The sequence below is a fragment of the Drosophila mojavensis genome, unplaced genomic scaffold (assembly GCF_018153725.1).
Source record: "Drosophila mojavensis isolate 15081-1352.22 unplaced genomic scaffold, ASM1815372v1 contig_80, whole genome shotgun sequence".
Classification (NCBI taxonomy): Eukaryota; Metazoa; Arthropoda; class Insecta; order Diptera; family Drosophilidae; genus Drosophila; species Drosophila mojavensis.
This window is the reverse complement of record NW_025318906.1, coordinates 11,783,683-11,802,696: the sequence shown is the minus strand read 5'-3', so window position 1 is coordinate 11,802,696 and position 19,014 is coordinate 11,783,683. Positions and strand designations below refer to the sequence as shown.

Below are 19,014 nucleotides of genomic sequence, written 5' to 3'. Positions count from 1 at the left end.
CTGTTAAATTTAACAGCTGAGGAGCAATGTTGTCATCGATAGTTTGATTACTAGACTACCCACCACCACTTTAAGTGCTGCATAACAGAAAAGATGTGCGAGCGACTTTTGCCCAGGTAAACAGAACTATATTTTTGTTTTTTTCTTTTCTCATTTATTCGTAAATTATTGTTGTCTGTCGTAGGCACTCGGCTTCGACAGGCGGCTGGCTAAGTTTGTTGTTGCCCGCCGCACTAGTCACCAGTTATTTGCACGCACAGCCAGAATGCGGTGCCACGGACGCAGTGCATCGGCTTCTGATTGCGGCCGCAATTGGAATGTGCCTCAGGACACTTACGTTCCTTCTCACCTCGTACGTTAAGGCTGCAACCTCTATTCAGTTTATATTGAACCACCTGTTGCCAGGCATTGTGAGTAGTCTATGTGTGGACCGAAGCTGGCCCTTTGCTCTACCCACTGGACTCCTTATTACCTCCATCTATCACTTTGTGTATGTGAGTGTATTCCGTGGTCTACCGAGGACATTTACTTTCGGGGAAGCTGCCATTATGGTGCAGGGCGTTTTGCTCTTCGTCCTGAATGCCATTTGTCGGCTTTGGACTCTGCCCTCGACGGATTTCAATCAGCTAAATGCCATAATGACAAGTGCTCTACTCTGTCTGCTCCTGGTCTGTGTGGCGTTGCACTTGGTGAGATTTCTACGCAAGCCGCTGCCCTTCTACATGCTGATGGTCCTGCTGCTCCTGGCTGTGACCTGTGCGCCGGTGACACGCCCTCTTCCTCTGATTGCCCTGCTGGAATTCCTATTGAAGGATCCACTGCGAGTGAGTGGGGCTTGTCTGCAGGACAGTAGATAAAAGTGTTCTATATCTCTATCTCCGTCTCACTCTTACATAGCTTCTCATTATTCTGAGTGATCTGCTGCTCGTCGCCGTCACCTGCGGTGCCGTTAGCTGGCAGCTGAAGAGCTCCACTCGGGCGAACACACGCGTTCGCAAGGTCTTCCATCTGCTTATACTGCTGGTCTTTGTGCCTGGCCTGATCTATCAGTGTACTCTGCTCTACCTGGCCACGGGCGTTGCCTTGGCCATATTTGTGGTGCTGGAGCTGCTGAGGCTGCTGCAGATGCCGCCGTTTGCAGCGACGCTGACGCAAGCCTTCGACTCCTTCAAGGATGAGAAGGACGCAGGAGGCCTTGCGCTGACGCCTTTCTGCCTGCTAATTGGCTGCGCTCTGCCCATTTGGCTGACGCCCTGTCCCTGTCTGCGGGCCGGCAAGGACAGTCAGTTGCTGCTGCTGCTCCTCTCCGGCATCCTGACAGTGGGCGTGGGCGACACAGCGGCCAGTGTGCTGGGCTCCAAATATGGACGCAACAAGTGGAAGAGTGCGTATATCACATAATATTTATAAATTTATATACAGTTTCTAATCGGATTCCGTTGCAGGCTCTAACCGTTCCCTGGAGGGCACTGTTGCCTTTGTGCTGTCTATCCTGCTGTCCGTCGGGCTGCTGCAGCTGAGCGGCGTCCTTGTCATGACCCAGGCGAAATGGTTCGCCACGATTTTTGCCACACTTAATGCAGCTCTAGTTGAGGCACTTACCGACCAGGTGGACAATCTGGTGCTGCCATTGATATTTTATATAATTGTTGGCCTAGCCTAAGTCTTAAAGTGTGATATTTACCAAATTGTATGAATTGTAAACATTCCAGCGCAGCCAAAGAAATTCGAACAATATTTTTATAAAATACATTTTTAAGGCTATGCAGCCCTGGTTCAACTCATACACTCACAATGAACTGTTAGCCAACAGCAATTGCTGTCAGAGAGCGCATTAGCTCTTATAATGATCTCACCTACGATCACTGTTAAATTAAATATCGTAATTAGCAGTGCTGACTTTTGTCGCTTTACAGCACTGAAACTAACATTGCAGCTCTTATAACGAGAGAGCACTTATTCTCTGTTAAAAGCGAGGGTATAATAAGTAGAAGACTGTAGTCAAATGAGCGCCTCATTTACTTTTGAGTTTAAATTTTTTATTAAATGCATTATTCTCAAGCGCTTACAACAAAAATATTAAGGTTACAAAAAATTGTTGTGTATATGTATAAAAATATATATAAAATATAAGTATGTATATATTGTGGTAAATTGTACAATTATTACGAACAGCGCAATTTTGAATATAATTATTTATTTATATGGAGTATATATAATATTTATATATATAGGATTATGCCTGAGCATGTCTCTAGTCCTGAACTTGATGTATCACATTTTAGAACGGATCCCGCAATTCTCGAGTTCCGTTTTACAGCAGTTTTCTTTACAACTAACAATATATACATATATGTATAAGGATAGATACCACATAAAATAGATATATATATATATATCTACAAAATTATATATATAATATAAAGGAACATTGCAGCATTTCGCTTGGATTTGTGGGCCATGATATACCCTTTACAGTGGCTCCTTCTTGAAGTAGGCGTGGTTCAAGCACTCCAACGCAGAGGGACGCTGATGCAGGTCATACGCAAGCATTTGCTGAGGCGGAATTGAGAGATATTAGTCAACATATAATAAATGTATGTATGCAAGTGCTTACATTCAACAAATCATCAGCGAATTCGCATAGGCCCGGGCAGAAGTCTGAGGGTCGCTTGCGAGCGCGATCTGGAAAATGTTCCCTGGTAATGGAGATGCTCTTTGGCCACTCCTGCTCCGTCGGACGGCCAGTCAGCCTGCAATAGTAAGAGAGATACAAATCATTAAGCAATTGAGGTGGCAATCAACTGGGGGCAAAACCCACTGGAAGATGCGATCCAGCTGATCCTTCTCAGAGTTGCCCGGGAAGAGCGGCTTACGCTTAATCATCTCAAAGATGATGCAAGCTGCGCTCCAGATGTCGACGGTGCTGTTGTAGCCCTGGGCGAGCAGCACCTCGGGCGCTCTGTACCACAGGGTAACCACCACGGAGGTGAGTTTCATGTCCGCGCCATACGTCTTGGCCAAGCCAAAGTCGGCTATTTTCAAATGGCCCTGCGATGAGACGAGCAGATTTTGGGGTTTCAAATCGCGATGAATGATGCGATGGGCATGCAGAAAGTCCACTCCGGTTAATAGCTCTCGAGCCAAGCGCTGAAATCGATAGGCATTTATAACAATTTTCAAATATGCAAAATTTAGTCTACCTGGACGTTTAGGGACGACATGCCGCATGGTGGCAATGCTTCGATCAAGTCGGATAGATCCTGTTCCAAGTGCTCAAAAATAAGCAGAATCAACAATTTGCCATCACGTTCCAAGAACTGGCATACTTCGAACAGTCTGTCGAATGGGGAGCAAATTATAGCATGTCAATGTGTGCATTTGTAGACTGTAGAGCGGGGAAATTATCAATGTGAAATGTGTGTGTGTTGGAGAATTTTTCAGTTGTGTAGGTCTGAGCTCTCTAGGAGGGCGACCTGGTGTGCAACACGCCATTAGCATGCTGCGGACATTTGGTGTACTACAAAAATCACTCCACTCATATAATTTATAAAAAAAAAACTCTACAGTTTTCGATCAAGAGCACGTACGCTGGGGCACGAAGAGTGCATAACAGCACTGCCCCAGGCTCAGCATGGAGAATCTCATGCTAACATTCTGTTAGCCAATGTTTTGCAGCGCTGTTAATTTGAATGCGAAATTTGTACACTTTTACTTATAAATTAACAAATTTTTAAAAACATTATTTTGTAGGTAATATAATTTGAATTTTTTAATATTTTCCATTTAAAATTTTCGCACTATTAATAAAATTTGTATGTACCGAATTAATTACCTTTAATTCTTTAATAATAAATAAAACGCTTAATCTATTCAAAGAGCAGCAGCGCTAACTCTCTGCTTGCTGTCTGCGCTCTTTGGCACTAGCAGCTATTCATACCGCTGTTAAATAAATCATAACATTTCTCTCCACTCAATTGCTCTTGATCGTAATACCGTAGATGAGAGTCGAGTGGTACAAGCAGATACACTGAGCTGGTTGAGCGGGTCGGCCGACATTTTTTAGTACTGAGCGAGTTTGAGTGTGATTTGTGTATGCCGCCGCCGCTAGTGTGATGCGTACTAAAGAGAGTATTTTCGCAACATGTTGACATACATAAGTTAAGTTTACTTGTAAACAAAGCTGCCTCTTCAGGTGGCTAAATTGCTTTCAGGTGCACTTTGCCAAGGCAATAGATTAACTGGTGCTGGTGCTGCTGCTACTGTAACCGTTGCTGTTGCTAATGTTGTTGCAAATAACATTTGCGACGTCGTTATCAGCATCGCAGGGCAAGCAGGCGCCACTTGGTTGACGTTTGCTTTATTAACATGCTCATGTCACTGTGGGAGTGTGAGTGCATGCTCTTGTATTGGGGATGGAATGCACCTCTGTGGCTGTGACCGTTACAGTTTCGCATGCTTTAGCGACTGCTGTAGGTCAGTTGAGGAGAAGCAGGCAGTAAAGCAAAAAGACAAACACAAGAAAGTTGTTAATAACCGTAGACAACAAACACACTCACGCACACACACAGCCATTGCCACTGTCATTGCCCGTAATCTGTTCGCAGCGCTCAACGTAACGACTTTTTTAAATTAGTGAACAAATAGTGGGCGCCACCCAGATAACATACACACATAAGAATGTGTATGCAGTTACTCACTTGACAATGTTCGCATGATCGTATGTGTTTAGCTGCTTGAGCAGTGAAATCTCTCGCAGCGTTGATGCACTCACTCCGTTTTCCGTGAGTGTTATGCGCACCTTCTTGATGGCCACGAATTTGCCTGTTAGATTGTCGCGTGCCCGATAAACGGTGCCATAGGCGCCTGTAAAGATAATGCGAATGTTAATGTTAATGTGAACGAATGCTCATGTATTGGCGTAACTCAATTGTGTGCTAACAGTAAATAGGTCACACACACGTTCACGCCTCACATGCATTAGATCAGGCTTCTTTCTGTCAAGGAAAAAGCCATAAAAATAAATTGCAAAACGCAAAGGAACGAAATGGACAGACAAGCAGAGCAGGGAGATAAGAACAAGTGAATTTAGTTATATATGTATATGTATGTAGGTATATATATATGTATATATGTATATATATTTCTTTTCTTTTTTTTGCCAATGCTATGAACTAGAAATTTCGCACACAAATATGTACATTGCAAATGCCAGCCCCAAAACCCAGACCCAGAACCCAAAGCAAAAAGCAAAAGGCGAAAGAAAAAAAAAAACAATAACAAAATACACTAAAAACATGCCGTCAGCTGTGTTGATAAGTAAACCGGCTGATTTTTTGAAGATATCTGCGTAGCCGAAATCGAGCGAGAGCGTGGGAGAGCGGTAACAGCAGTGAGAGCATAACATAGAGAGTGTGATGAAAAGATAGAGAGGAAGAGCGCGATGCAGGAATGTGGGATAAGAATCGATTCAGATGAAGACTCATTTTGTCACCGGAAATTTATGACCGGGTGGGCCAGCCAAATCAAACAGTGAAAGAGATAGAGAAAGAGAAAGAGGGGAGAACGCACGGAAAGCAATTGGTTCGAGGCGTGGGAGCTCTTCTATTTCGGTTGACATTCGCTTTCGATATGTTCCGCATGTCTTCGATTTGGATACGATGACTCGCGCACACATATTTCGCCGACTACTGCCGGCTGCAAAAGTCAAGTACAAGGCCAGGTTCACACTCGGCACACAGCAATGCAGTACAATGGGAAAGTATGATAATAATGCAAAACAAAACAAGGGAAGGGAGAACTGGGAACGGGGAAACAAACTAAATAACAACAATAACAGCAAAAACTCACTCGACTATTTTTCGCCGACTCGTTTTAGTCATCTGCCGTCTCTGTCAATTGTCACATTTGTGCACAAAACCAAAGCCAAACACAACAATAACAACAATGACAAGCAATAGCCGAAACCCAAAAACGTAAAGCAAGCGAGCAATAATTGAATAAATGCGAAAAGGCAGCATGACAAAATGAAGCAACAAAAGCACGAGCACAACTTTGTTTCCAGTGTCTTTCCGAAATAAGTTTAACTTGTTTTTTCGTGTCGAGCAAGAGGAGAGAGGGGAGTGTCAGGGGGCAGGAGGCCGAGGGAGGGAGTTAACGCAGCACTTACTTAACTATCTTCCCGAAATCGCTTAAAATGTAACTCGATCTGCTTTTGCAAGAGCCATTTAATGTGAAAGTTGTGCGCTTAACCCATTGTTGCCACGCCTTTTGGGGAGTCGTTCTACACGCCCCTTAGCAACAAAAATATAAAAAATACATATATTTTGACAATAATAAACATCATTAACAAGCTCTAAGCCCAGCTCTCTTAACACTCAACCCAACCTCTGTGACGTAATTGATTTATGTTCAAATTTTGTTTAAATAAAGAAGAAACAAAACATAAAAGATAAATGAGGCGATAAAATTTTGGCTTGTTTATTTAATTCTTATCTGGCCGTTGCACCTGGTGCACTAAATTCAATATTTATTTTTCAGTTTCTTTACAGACCGAAATGCAAGTGGGTTGGTCGACCTGAAAGTATGCAACAGTATTTGTAAACCCCTATTTTTCCTAACTTGGAAGGGGTTTGTGTAGTTGGGAATCCAGTATTTCCCCTTCTCAATGCATTAGATACGGGTTTTCAAGTGAATAACAAGTGTTTGTTAGGCTAACACGCATGAAGTACATTCCCTACATTCAATCAAGCTCAAATATATTCAAAGCTAGCTTGTAATTTGTTTCAAATTTTACAAAATATTTAATCGAATGACTTAAATTCTTAATTTTTTCTTAATATCAGTAAAAACATACCTGTGCCAATAATATCCAATTCCTTATAGTTTAACGGTACACTATCCTCCTCACATTGTGGCTCAGACATTTTTTGTCGTTTGCTTTGTGATACAGACGCCATTTGAGATTTATATTGTCTTAGTCTTATTTGTGAATAGAATGCAATTCTGCAATATATATAAAGGAGATTTAAAAAAATGGTTAATTTCAGAGGGAGCCATCCAAGGGTTAACATAAGTGCAAGGGTAAATGACGAGATCAGTTTGCAGCGGCTGTTAATAGTGCCCAGGGTCACTGCAGGGTTAACAGGCTGTTAACATAACATAACTAAGCCTGCTGCGCGTGTAACAGGTGTGAATTTCGCTTGCGCGTTATGTTATAGATATTATGTAGCTCTCTATGCCTATTTTTGCTTCTGGCTTGACACTATTCTCTTTTGACTTTATAGTTTTTATTTTTATAACTTGTTGTTGCTGCGGGTTGTTGTTGTTGTCGTCGGTCAACGACCTGTGCGTAGGCTATGATGATTGCTATTTAGTTCTGTTCTGCTTGAACATGTATTTATAATATATATTCGCTTATTCGCCGCTTGCCAGTTACCAATGCCAACTGTTATTGCCGTTCCTTTTTGGCTTGCTTTTGATTTTGTTTTTATTGCTTTTGCTGCATGCGCAAGAGCACAAAAGCAACATTTTCGCTCTCTTTTTGTGTTTTTTTGCCATTTGTCAATTAATTCTAATCGCAACCGAAAGCAACAGTAACAACAAACACACGCACACACATACATATGTACATACATACATAATAATAACAAAAACAACGACGGCAACAGCGACAACGACAACAGTAACAAGAGAGCAATCCAAACGAAGAGCAACAAAATAAAATTAAAAAAAAAAAATTATTATAGCTAAAAATTTCGGTGCTGTTTCATCAGATGCGAACGAAGCGCTCATACCCTTTGCCATAAAACGTGCTGCAGAGCAGCAGCATGCGAGTGGTAAAAGAGGAAATTGTGAAACGATTGCAGTAAACAGTAGTTAAAATCATAGTCAAATCAAATTGAGCATACACGTCTATGCATATGTATGTACATATGTGTGAGCTCTGATCCTTAGCGAATTCGCCAATTGCAAATTGTGGATTGCATATTGAAGTGAAATAAGCAATATGCCCAGACGAGTTGGTGTTGCGATTACGTGTGTGCGAGTTATTAATATTAGTTAAATATTAAAGTGTGTTTTGTGTTTGTCAAGACCGAATAATAGCAGCAGCAGCAGCACAACTCGCAGAACATGCTATAATTCTACATTTATACATACATACATACGTACTTATGCATGCATATGCATGTATGTATGCTGAATGCTTGTATGTATGTACACTCACGCACACCGCAAACACTGACGCCGCACCGATCAGTAAAATATATTTTTCTACGAAGTAAAAATGTTACCACTTTGCACGCAGTAACGCGAAATAACAGAAAAACCCCAGTTGATGGCGAACGATCACGATTAATCCACAAGTGAGAAATACCGGCACCTCCACCTGTATTAAACACTGTATATTTTTTAAATAAAAATAAAGATTTGGACACTAACAATTTTTGTAACAAAGTGAATAAGCACACAAACGAAAAAAAAAGAACTCAATTAATACTAACAGGGACTTACGATATTCGGTGCTATTAAGAGATCTTCTCTGTTATCACGCTCTTAGCAATTTTAACATAACAGTAGCGAGTGGGAAATTTTCATGCCGGTTTCGGTACTCTTTTACCAAGTATTGGTACCTTTTTTATTATTACAACAATTTAATTTTATTATTATTAATTGAAATCTAATACTAAAATATATTGTGAATATTAAATAAATAGTGTGTTTGTTATCATTTATTGTTATATTAATAAAAATTTGTAAATTTAAAATTGTAAAAATATATTTTATTTGGTTTATAATATATGCTGAAATTCAATAAAACTTTATAGAAATTATATTGTTATCTTTCAAATAAAATAAAACAAAATATTGACTCTCAAGAAAATTTCCCATCTTTTGAAAATGTGCGGACAGCCAACGGCAAACCAACTCAAAGCTGTGCAGAGCCAACTTCAAACCTGTTCGTTTGAAGCTGTGCAACTGGCGTCAAGCGTGTCTGCAGCTGCTACCATCCAACATCGAACATGTACGCAATTGCGCGCAGCCAACTTCAAGCTGATGCCTTCCCGTTTTGCTCCAACCTCAACTCTACGCAGCGCTGCCACCTATTTCGCAGAAGACCGCGTAATTTAAACCATAAAACTGATGCCGTCAACGACATGCTAATCTAGTCCTTAATTAAATTTAGGAAATGATTGACGGTATATATGATTTATTAGCAGGCTGGCTAATGGAATGGCAACATGTTTTTAATTAGGCACAATAGTCTTAAATTTCCATCCACCAAGCCACTGTGACGTGTGATAATTGTGATAATTGAACGATCTGGAGTGACGTACGCTGCAAAAAATAAACAGACCTCGACACGTCAAGTGAAACAGTCAATAAAACTGACATACCTAAGCCAAAGCACTACTGCCATCTATTTGGTGATTGGCTGAGCGGCGAAAGCAAACAACTGGATTGGCTCTCGCCTTGCCCTAGCTCAACTTTAGCCGGACAAATGGGTTCAAGTGTATGGATCAACATGAATCACCTCGTGATTCCCAGTGGACTCAGTGAAAAGAAAATGTTTAGCCCGTCGGGCGGTGCCAGTTACTGCCCAAACCGCAGTACCAATCACTCCAACCCCAACTCACACTCACACTCACATTCACATTTTTACTCACACTCACTCGCACTCACACTCACAATCACATTGATATCCGTTTAGCACCTTTTATACGGAAGCTACTGGGCTTTAAGCATCAGGGGGTCCAGCCCATATTTCTATCAATTAGTTGGGTGAAAATAAAGATGATTCAATCGAAATGTCATCCCAAATGCAATTGCTCATCTAATTGTGCTAATTTCGTCGCGAGTTAGCAAGAATTTTAATGAGTAAACACCCTGTAGGCGAGTGGCAAGCAAACAGTGCACTATTTACAGGGTATTCTCCTGTTGTTGCTCATCTCTGGGTGCTAATCTTTGACATTTGTATGTGACGATTTCGCGAAACCGGCTCTCAGCTGAAATTAATTAAAAATCAATTAAATTAAACTAAATTTATTGAACAAAATAAAAATGCATAAAAAACACCATTTGATTACTGGCATTTGAGCACGGGCGTTGACAGCTTCGTTTTAGTTTTGAGATTGATTTGATGCGGAATCATAAATCACGTGTAGATAATCCACTTGGAGTGATTCCAATTCCATTTCCAATTCCAATTCGAGCTCATTCCAATTGGCGTTTGCTTTGGCTCGCTCTGCTGCATCGCTGGCCACTGTCAACTGTCCCAAATTTTGGTATCTTTGCTGAGTTGCTTAACCTTCGTCACACCTGAGATCACATTTTCAAGAGCGGCGCAGCCGTGTTGACACTTTTCCGACTGTGCGTCATCAAGCGGATCAGCTTGGCTCAGATCATTTGCCTAATGAGCTACGACAGGTTATTAAAATTCGGGCTTCCGATTTGCTATCCGATTAGCAGCGACAGCTCCGAGATCTCAGCCGGCACGACTGCCCGTTTCCGTATTGTTTTTAAGCGCCACGCCCACGCCATAACACGCCCTAATCCTTTGCGTCAAAGAGAGTCATAAATTTGTTCTGCTTTGATTTGATTTGCTTTGATTTGTTTTGCTTTGATTAGTGCCTGCGTCATGGAAAGATTTAATTGAACGTAATGCGAAAGGCAAACATTTTGTTCCGAAACAAACAGCAATCGAATGTAAATAGAAATTAATATATGACCCAAAACGAAGTTTATATACACTTGGGATGGGGCACTTTTATGACATGCAATGCTAGATATTCTCGGAAATCAACAGATATAAAAATTGTGAAAGGCTCTAAAAGTTTCCATACAGCAAAGACTGAGGATGTGTTGGAAAAGTAGAGATAGGGGAAAATTTATATAAGTAAAAGGGAATAGTTAACTAATAATTATACTAAAAGAAAAGAGATCATTCTACTGCTAAGTATGGAGTTTTTTTTTAAAGTAATTTCTAATGAGTAATAAAAAGAGTTTATAAAGCTGAAGAAAATTGTCTGTTTGTGATATCTATAAACTGAACTATGTAGGGTCAGGCGTTATTTCTCCCTGTCTTTCTTTTTACCCCTGCCGTCCCTGCCAGTCCTTCCATCTTTGTCTCTCTTTCCTAAACAGAGAGATTATAGATCAATTACATACAGCGTGGTCATATTTATTTGATTTCAATTAGTTCAATACCAACCCGATGATCATATAGAAATTTGATCAACGCACTATATAGCAGTTGACCCCTGAAAGGTTCACAGATGGCGCTACTTCAATGGGAGTAGATATCTCTGAGATAATATATGCATATACGAGTATTATTGTTATTGTTAAATATTAGTAGGAGAAGTCTAAAAACATACTGTACTTAGGCTGCTCTTACTACTACTTAGCAATCATACTGTCATGATATATTTAGACTTCTCTTACTAATGCCTAACAATAATATTTGTGTATAAATATATGTAACCTGAGGCCGCTGCTTGTCATAGCTAATATCCCCATTTCTCAGCGTACGTACGTACTATAATAATAATAAATCTGTTTTTGTTTGCCGTTTCCTCTTCATACGCGCACAAGAGTTTAATAGCAGCCGCAAGACGCGCAGCACGATGATAACTAGGAAAGTGCGCGCAGCCTCCGCCCCCGAGGCAGCCAATTTGTCGTGACCCAACCGAAAACAGAGACAAACTGAAATCGAGTTTTTGGACAAGTTTCGCGGCGAGAGCCATGAAGTGGGAGAGCCTTCAAGTGGTGCACTGGACATAGTCCACTTGCGAGTCCCTGTCTCCCGCTCGGCGAGCGGCGCCTTGGCTGCTTCGTGACATCGCCAGCACTTCACACCAGCAGCCAAAGCGACAACGACAACAACAACAGCAGCAACAACCACAGCCAGCTGAAACCCGTTCGGCTGTATCTTAACGTGGCTAACATCGCTTCGCTGCGCTGCGCTGCGCTGAGCGAGGGCGGCAGGCGGAGGCTGTTGGCCATATATAAAAGTGAATTTGTGACAAATATTCTGAACAGTTAAGACGCACGCTTAGCGGCGACAACATCAAGCAAATACAAATACAAACACAAATACAAATACTAATCGAATATCGCGCTCTCGATATATGTGATAAGACAGACAGACAGACGGAGGCGCAGACAGATTAAATAAATTATCATTAGACGATTGTGAAAAGAAATTGAAGCGAAAATCGCGTGTGCGCAATTAAAACAACATTTTCGAGTGTGCTAAGGATAAGCGACTCGAAGTCAAAATCAAAATAATATTAAAAATATATACAATTACAATAAACAGAATATGTGCTTGTTAAGCCAACAAGTGAGTATTGAAGCGAATTTACGATTATTTATTTGATTCCATTCGACATTTGAGATCTGAGTAACGGCAAACGCGTTTCATTAGCATTTCGAAATTTTCGAATTTTCGCTAATAAAAATTGCATAAAAAAGTAAATAAAAATTAATTGCAAAATATAAGTAAATATGTATATATGTGCATACATATATTTCTTAATTAAAAATGCTTTAAACATTTTAAAAAAATATATTTTTCAAGTCTTTTGCACAAGGCCAAAAAAACATTTTTACTTAAGTTATTCTTGTTTTGGGCCAGTTAATTTTTTATTGCTGTAATACAGTCGAGTTACTAATAGACCATTCTATGCACTTCATAAGGAAGTCAAAGTCCAAGCATAGCTCATAAAATTAGTTGCGGCAGCGATTCGATTGGCTATGAGAATTTCGCTTGAAGCATAAAAATAAGCGAGACTTGAGTTTATTTTAAATTTAATTAGAAAACATTGAAGTAGAATGCGAAACTTGGGCAACATATTTCAGCCTTGAACTTTAGTTTTTTTAGGGCATGTATCGATGTTCACATTATATTTCATAGAAGGGATATACGTTTCACATATTCAGTAGGAGTTATTGACTTTATTATAAGAATTTGAATATTTCAGTAATTTTAATGATGCTATAAACTTCATATTAAATTTGAAATCATTATTACTCCAAACGTTCAGGCTATAACCCAGGCTATAGCAATAATATATTCAGGTTTTTTATTCATATGATAAATACATATTTAGGCTTATTTTATAAAGAGAACTGGTAACAGATATATCTGAATATTAATTATGCATAAGCGAATTTAGTTCTTTCAGAAAACAGTCTCTCGCTTTTTCTATGGGGTCTTTTGCTTTTTCTCACTTATTATTATCTTTTACTGAGTTTCTTGTTCAATACAATTTGCTGTATAGTTTTATTCTCTGAATATTGGACTTTACTCTCTATCAGTATCTCCATACCTCTTTTTCATTCTCTCAATATTCCATTCTGCATCTCTTTTTGCTCTATAAATATCGGTTTATCAATCTGTCTCTGTTTCTCCCAATATCTTGTTTTCATTAAATATATGTATATCTCTCTCTTGTTCTCTCTATCTCTCTCTCGATATATCTGAAATCCCTCTTCTTTTAACTTATTCTTTATTTCTATCCCACCATCTCCTTCTCTCTTTCGAATTCACTCCAATTCCTTGTCTGTAAGTCTCTCTTTTTCTCTATCTGTCTAGCTATCATCTCTCTCACTTATCTAGACCTCGTCAAGCCCGCTTAATATATGTATAAGTGCATATATTAGCATAATATTTACTCTATAAAATCAGTTATGACTGGCGCTAGCTTTGGCGCTGACTAAGTGCTTCCTTATTATACCCATTCTTGGGGCAGCTTTTGGACACAGGGTATTCACACCATATACAGAGAGATAAAAAAATAAACAAGTGCTATACATCTTATGGGTTAGCCCTGAGCCACTAAAGCGCAACCGGTTACAGAGACTAAGATTCAGATACAGATACAGATACAGATACAAAGATACAGATATGTTATTTATTTTATTTCTCGGTATTTTGCTGAGAGTTATTTTGTTTTTATTTAGTTTTATTTTAACCGCTAACATATATCATACGAAGTCAATTAATTAAAGTGGTTCAGCCTGTAAAATTTACATAATTAGCCGAAAGAAATAAACATTTGTCTATGTCCGCGGCTCGAACTTTGCTATTATCAATGCAGAAATTTATGCAAATCTGAGATCGTGAATCATAAAACCATATATATGTATGTGTATATATGCATACATATATATTTATCTGATGTTTTGCTTAAGCCAAATAGCATGCGTAGAAAGCAGTTAATTTAATTTTAGCAGTGGAAGTTAGCAAGTAAGAGATAAATTATATAGACATATATACGATATATATGCTAGCTGGATTAGCCTCCAGCTGAGCTGTCATTGAACGTCTGCCAGCTCATTCACCTATGCCGAAATCTGGTTTGACTTTAAGATAGATATCATCCGGTTTTGATTTTTGTTTAGTCTTTAATTTGTCCTCTAAGAATAAGACTAATTTCATTAACACACCAAAATCGAATTGTGATACATAAATTAAAGCCTGTCGATGTGTCTAAATGCACATATATACACACTATATACTATATATATATATATATATATATATATAGATAGTGTTTCCACTGTCTACCCAAAACATGCATCCGGTTCTGGCTTAGTCAAGGGCGCAGCATATTCAATTATGGATTTAAGGGTTGGGTTGGGTTGGCACCTGTATTACCATATGTAATTAGCATCCAGTGGGATAATCATAGAGCCAATCGAGTCTTACACTCTCTCGTGATCATGAATATATTACGTGCAAACATAAATTAACTCTGATTGCGATTATATCACCGATATTTGTTAGTTTAAATTAAATTAATTATTGTATGCTAATTCGAAGCATATGCTTGACAGGTTCTAGCAGTTTGCAGAACGTAACTCTCTACCTAACTATCTACTGGCAACTGGGTATAGCTATCGCATATCTAAAGCTGGCTACCGATTCGTGGCCTCCACGTTATATTCACACCTTCTCTTGCTTTTGTTTTTACTGATTTTCGTCATGTTTTGCTTTGTTTTGTTTTGTTTCCGCAGTTCTACACCCTGGCCGTGGCATTGGGCATTGTTTGCCTATCGTCAGCGATGCCCCAAAATCCGCAACAGCTGCAGGAGGGGCCCCACGCGCTGCTGGACATCGAGACACCCAACCAGTTCAGCTACAACTCGCCGCTGGCCCAGCCAGACAGCCTGCGCAATAAGCCCTACTTTGACTTCCTGAGCACGCTCTACGCCCACGACTCGGCCAAGACGAATCTGTTCAGGAATCGGCCGCAGCGCTCAGTGGAGCTGCAACCAGAGCCCGAGCTGAAGGCGGATGAACAGCAGCTGGCAGCTGCCGATCAGCCCAAGAGTCGTCGTCGGGATCGCAAGCGTCGCGCCATCGTCTTCCGGCCGCTCTTCGTCTACCAGCAGCGCGAGATCAAGAAGAAGGAGATCGCAGCCAGGAGACACAGCGATGAGGCGCAGCGCCGCAACTACTACAAGAACTACAAGCGCGTCTAGTCTTCAATCCTCTGGGAATCCGCTGAAATTAAATCTAATCTAATCTAATCTAATCAACAACCATGCGCAATCAACAGCAATGGCTATGGCTGTCACTGGTCTTCTACAGGGTCCTCTCTAGCACTTAGCTTTTAATTATTGTGTTTTAGCCTTAAGTCGAGTCGAATCAACGCACAACGCACTGCACTCAACCCGAATCGACAATCGAATATCTAAATATCGAATATCTGTAATCCATACTCTATGATACACATTATAATTATATAATCGCCCACACATCCACACATTTGCACATTCCCTCCCCAAACCAAGTATGTTAAGTAATCGTATACCCTAAATTAATACCCATCTATGTTATATTTGTTAACTGATTTTTACACAATTTGTTGCAATTAAAGCTAACAAAAGTTAAACACGATATTCAAGACTTTTTCTACTTCAAATCTATTTTAATTAGTTTTTTATATACTCATTTTTTTATTTATAGAGTCAAGACAGGAAATACGAGAATGTTCGATAAAAAAATTGAATTTTATATGGCTGATGTTTAGAGTGGTGTCTCAAGTTGGTTGTAGACAAATAATTTAGGAATTTTGGAAATAGAAATTAAGGATCAATTCTTCATTCCTAAGTATTTCTTTTCATAGGAATTTTGGCTCAACTCATTTAGAGTATACTTAAAATCCATTATCACTGTGAGCTCAGGTTTACACTCTTTTTTATGCAAATCTGTGTAATAGGCAGAAGAAGGCGTGGCCGACACCATAAATAATATGCATATATTCCTGAAGAGGATGAAGCGCATCCACATATGTATATATCCGTTGATCTGTCTGTACGACTGTTTATCTAAATGTACGTAAAGATTTCGTAAGCCACATCAGCTATAACCATAAAATTTTAAGTATATATTTCATAAAAGGCACGAGCTTATTATTTCTTTTTCGATAACTCATTCGACTTTCGTATTTTGCATAATTTGATTAAGTTTTTTATGCACTGAATGGCGGAACAAAGAAAAAAGCAAAATTAAAATTTACTGTGCGAGTTTCTCTGATAAATACACAAATTTTGAATGTTTCGGAATTTGTATACCTTCTCCCCTCTCATTTTTTATATATTACAATACTTTATGTATAATGTATAGAATAAATACATATAGAATAAAAATAATGTTTATTGCCGGTAAAAAAAAAAGAGGAAAGAGAAATGAAATAGCCAGAAATCGAGAACTGCTAGTCCTTGAGAGAACTATCGTACAGCAGAAACCGCTGTCTATGCCATTTAATAATTATAAATATTAATGTACATAAGAATATCAACATATAGCCACAGCAAATTCTTGATCAGAGTACTGAGGGAATACGATTGTTTCCCTATTTATCTGTTCGTCTCTCTATCTGTCTGCCCAACAAAAACGAGAGACGAAGAAAGGCTACCGAAGATCATTCAAGTCGTCTATATGTATGCAGCAGCATGCCTTCGGCTTTTATTTATGAGTAAAACGAAGCTAGAGTGATTGGAGCAGCAGAGAGTGCTCCCATTGGTCGGCTGCAACGATCCCTACCTGTCACCGAGATCAATATTTGAGAGCACTTTATGGTTTGAGTAAAAGTCGCCCTATATAAAGGGCAGCTGCTGCAGCATTTCTTCAGTCGCCCAGGTCTAGTGGGGGTCAGTCGTGCAGAGAAGTGTGTGAGTGTTCAGCTGAGCATTAAAGACTTAAAGGAAATACTTAGAGGAAATTCTCTCTTGGCAGAATTCAAAGAGCAACTTAGAGGAAATACTTTGCTTTTTCTTTGTCGCACTCTCGCACTTAATGTTAATCAAACATATTTATTTATAAATATTTTTATCATAATAATCTAAAATGTAAACAAATTATAAAAATGGAATTAATATAATTAACTTAATATGGAGTTCATTTACTGAATGCTTCAGACAAAAAGCAGATTTCCTCGAGATATAATCCTCGGGAGTAATTTGAATCACTCGCCCCAGACAATATTCTCAATCCAATCCGTATAGAGATGAACCTTGGTGTAGACGCTGGGAAATTTATAATTGCCGCAGATGGCGCCGTACGAGGTGATGCCAATCACCTGCTTTAGGCAATTGTAGACCGGGTGCTGCACGAAGATGGGTCCGCCAGAGTCGCCGTTGCAGGTGTCTGCCTGGCTGTTCGCTGAGCCGGAGCCAGCGCAGAACTGAGTGCGGGATACGATGCGACTCTCGAGGCGCTCGCTGCACACCTGGTCGCCGTAGCGCTTGAGGCCCACTTGCAGCAGCTTTGAGGATTTGTCGCCCGCATTCTTGGTGTAGCCCCAGCCGGCGGCAGTCAGATCGAGGTGCTCGTCGCCGCTGCCGGAGGGCAGACAGGCGGGCGCCACATACTCATTGAGTGTGGCATTTCGGTCCAGCTCGAGCAGCGCGATGTCATTTAGGCGGCTGCCATCATCCTCATTCTCATCATAGGCCGGATGCACCACATAGTTGACTAGTCGAAAGTCCTGGGGCTGGGCATCGTCTGTGGTGCTGTTGTAGTCCAATTCACCCAGGCGTACCACGAATTTGGGCGATTTGTAATTGGGATCTAGGCGTTGCTCCTTCGTCTCGGTTGTCTCCAGGCAATGGGCGGCAGTTAGCACAAACTTCGGGTGGATTAACGTGCCTCCACAATCCCAGCTAATGGTGGAGCTGCCTGGCTGTTGTATGCCCAGCAGCGCCATGAAGGGATACTCGCGACCTTTGACCTCGGTGCCACCCAAAATGAGCGGCGTGGAGCGGCAGGTGGGTCGCACATCATTATATCGACGGCACTCTGCGAATATCCACAAACAATGTTCAATTAACATAAATATTATTTCCAACCATTCGCTTCTCTCACCCTTCTCGTACAACTTCCTCGGATCGGCTGGTGTCATCACTCGCTTCTGTGCATTCAGTGGCAGCGGGCAGCAAACAATGTCTTTAGCCTTGTCGCAGTATTTAATATTGTTGGCTTCGATAATAAATTCAATATAGAAGAGGACGGGGCAGTCTGTGGCTGTGAGCTCCTTGCACTCGCCAGTGCCATTGTCACAGTACTCGGTCGTAGGCGCCGCCCGAGCCGACAAGGCTGAGAGTAGAAAAATTGCCAAAAATGCAGAATTCGTGTTCATTGCCTTCAGCATCTGTTGAGAAACTGAGCTCAATTTAGACGCGTGTTTCCAGCCAAACCAGATTATTATATAGACAACAAAACTCATGAGGCAAACATTAAACAAGAAAAGTAAATAATCAAAATAAACAGCAAAGTTCGCTCGTCTACATGGCTCCCATTCACTCGCCATTTTTCTTATCGCATGGCAATCTGTATATACGCTTGATGGGTCAAGGTGGGACTCAATTTCACTTGCCTTGCTCAACTTAAGTATTAATCATTTATTTTATGATTTTTTTTACCGTCAAATATATGAATCTCTAAAAGAAGTGCACATGTTCTTAAATAAAAATAATAAAGAATTTAAAAAACTTTTTAAT

At 40.2% G+C, this 19,014-nt stretch overlaps 4 protein-coding genes and 1 long non-coding RNA gene across 9 annotated transcripts; 2 read left to right on the top strand and 3 right to left on the bottom strand.

The window, feature by feature from the left end:
• The first annotated feature begins 14 nt into the window (after positions 1-14).
• On the top strand, positions 15-1,764 carry LOC6579560 (dolichol kinase). The gene is made up of 4 exons (XM_002005407.4): positions 15-116; positions 185-824; positions 898-1,384; positions 1,446-1,764. Exons 1-4 carry the CDS (start codon positions 94-96, stop codon positions 1,661-1,663), a joined length of 1,368 nt encoding a protein of 455 aa, XP_002005443.2. The 5' UTR covers positions 15-93; the 3' UTR covers positions 1,664-1,764.
• Positions 1,385-1,772, bottom strand: LOC122757643. The gene is made up of 2 exons (XR_006357741.1): positions 1,685-1,772; positions 1,385-1,624 (listed from the first exon to the last, which is right to left on the bottom strand). It is a non-coding gene; the product is annotated as an uncharacterized LOC122757643 (long non-coding RNA).
• A 283-nt stretch (positions 1,773-2,055) lies between these two features.
• Positions 2,056-8,501, bottom strand: LOC6579559 (cyclin-dependent kinase 4). 5 transcript variants are annotated; one of them, XM_032730710.2, is made up of 7 exons: positions 8,443-8,501; positions 6,857-7,005; positions 4,701-4,866; positions 3,204-3,339; positions 2,822-3,150; positions 2,618-2,753; positions 2,061-2,556 (listed from the first exon to the last, which is right to left on the bottom strand). In XM_032730710.2, exons 2-7 carry the CDS (start codon positions 6,957-6,959, stop codon positions 2,473-2,475), a joined length of 954 nt encoding a protein of 317 aa, XP_032586601.1. In that variant the 5' UTR covers positions 6,960-7,005; positions 8,443-8,501; the 3' UTR covers positions 2,061-2,472. The 5 variants fall into 5 exon arrangements, with proteins under 5 accessions (XP_032586603.1, XP_032586601.1, XP_043866369.1 ...); XM_044010434.1 differs by having other exon boundaries at positions 8,173-8,457; XM_015163756.3 differs by having other exon boundaries at positions 8,295-8,457.
• Positions 8,502-12,022: 3,521 nt separating this feature from the next.
• Positions 12,023-15,910, top strand: LOC6579558. The gene is made up of 2 exons (XM_002005405.4): positions 12,023-12,346; positions 15,025-15,910. Exons 1-2 carry the CDS (start codon positions 12,326-12,328, stop codon positions 15,490-15,492), a joined length of 489 nt encoding a protein of 162 aa, XP_002005441.3. The 5' UTR covers positions 12,023-12,325; the 3' UTR covers positions 15,493-15,910.
• A 1,306-nt stretch (positions 15,911-17,216) lies between these two features.
• LOC6579557 (serine protease snake) lies at positions 17,217-18,724 on the bottom strand. Its single transcript, XM_002005404.4, has 2 exons — positions 18,380-18,724; positions 17,217-18,313 (listed from the first exon to the last, which is right to left on the bottom strand). The coding sequence occupies exons 1-2, from the start codon at positions 18,663-18,665 to the stop codon at positions 17,481-17,483; spliced, it is 1,119 nt and encodes a 372-aa protein (XP_002005440.4). The 5' UTR covers positions 18,666-18,724; the 3' UTR covers positions 17,217-17,480.
• Positions 18,725-19,014: the final 290 nt, after the last annotated feature.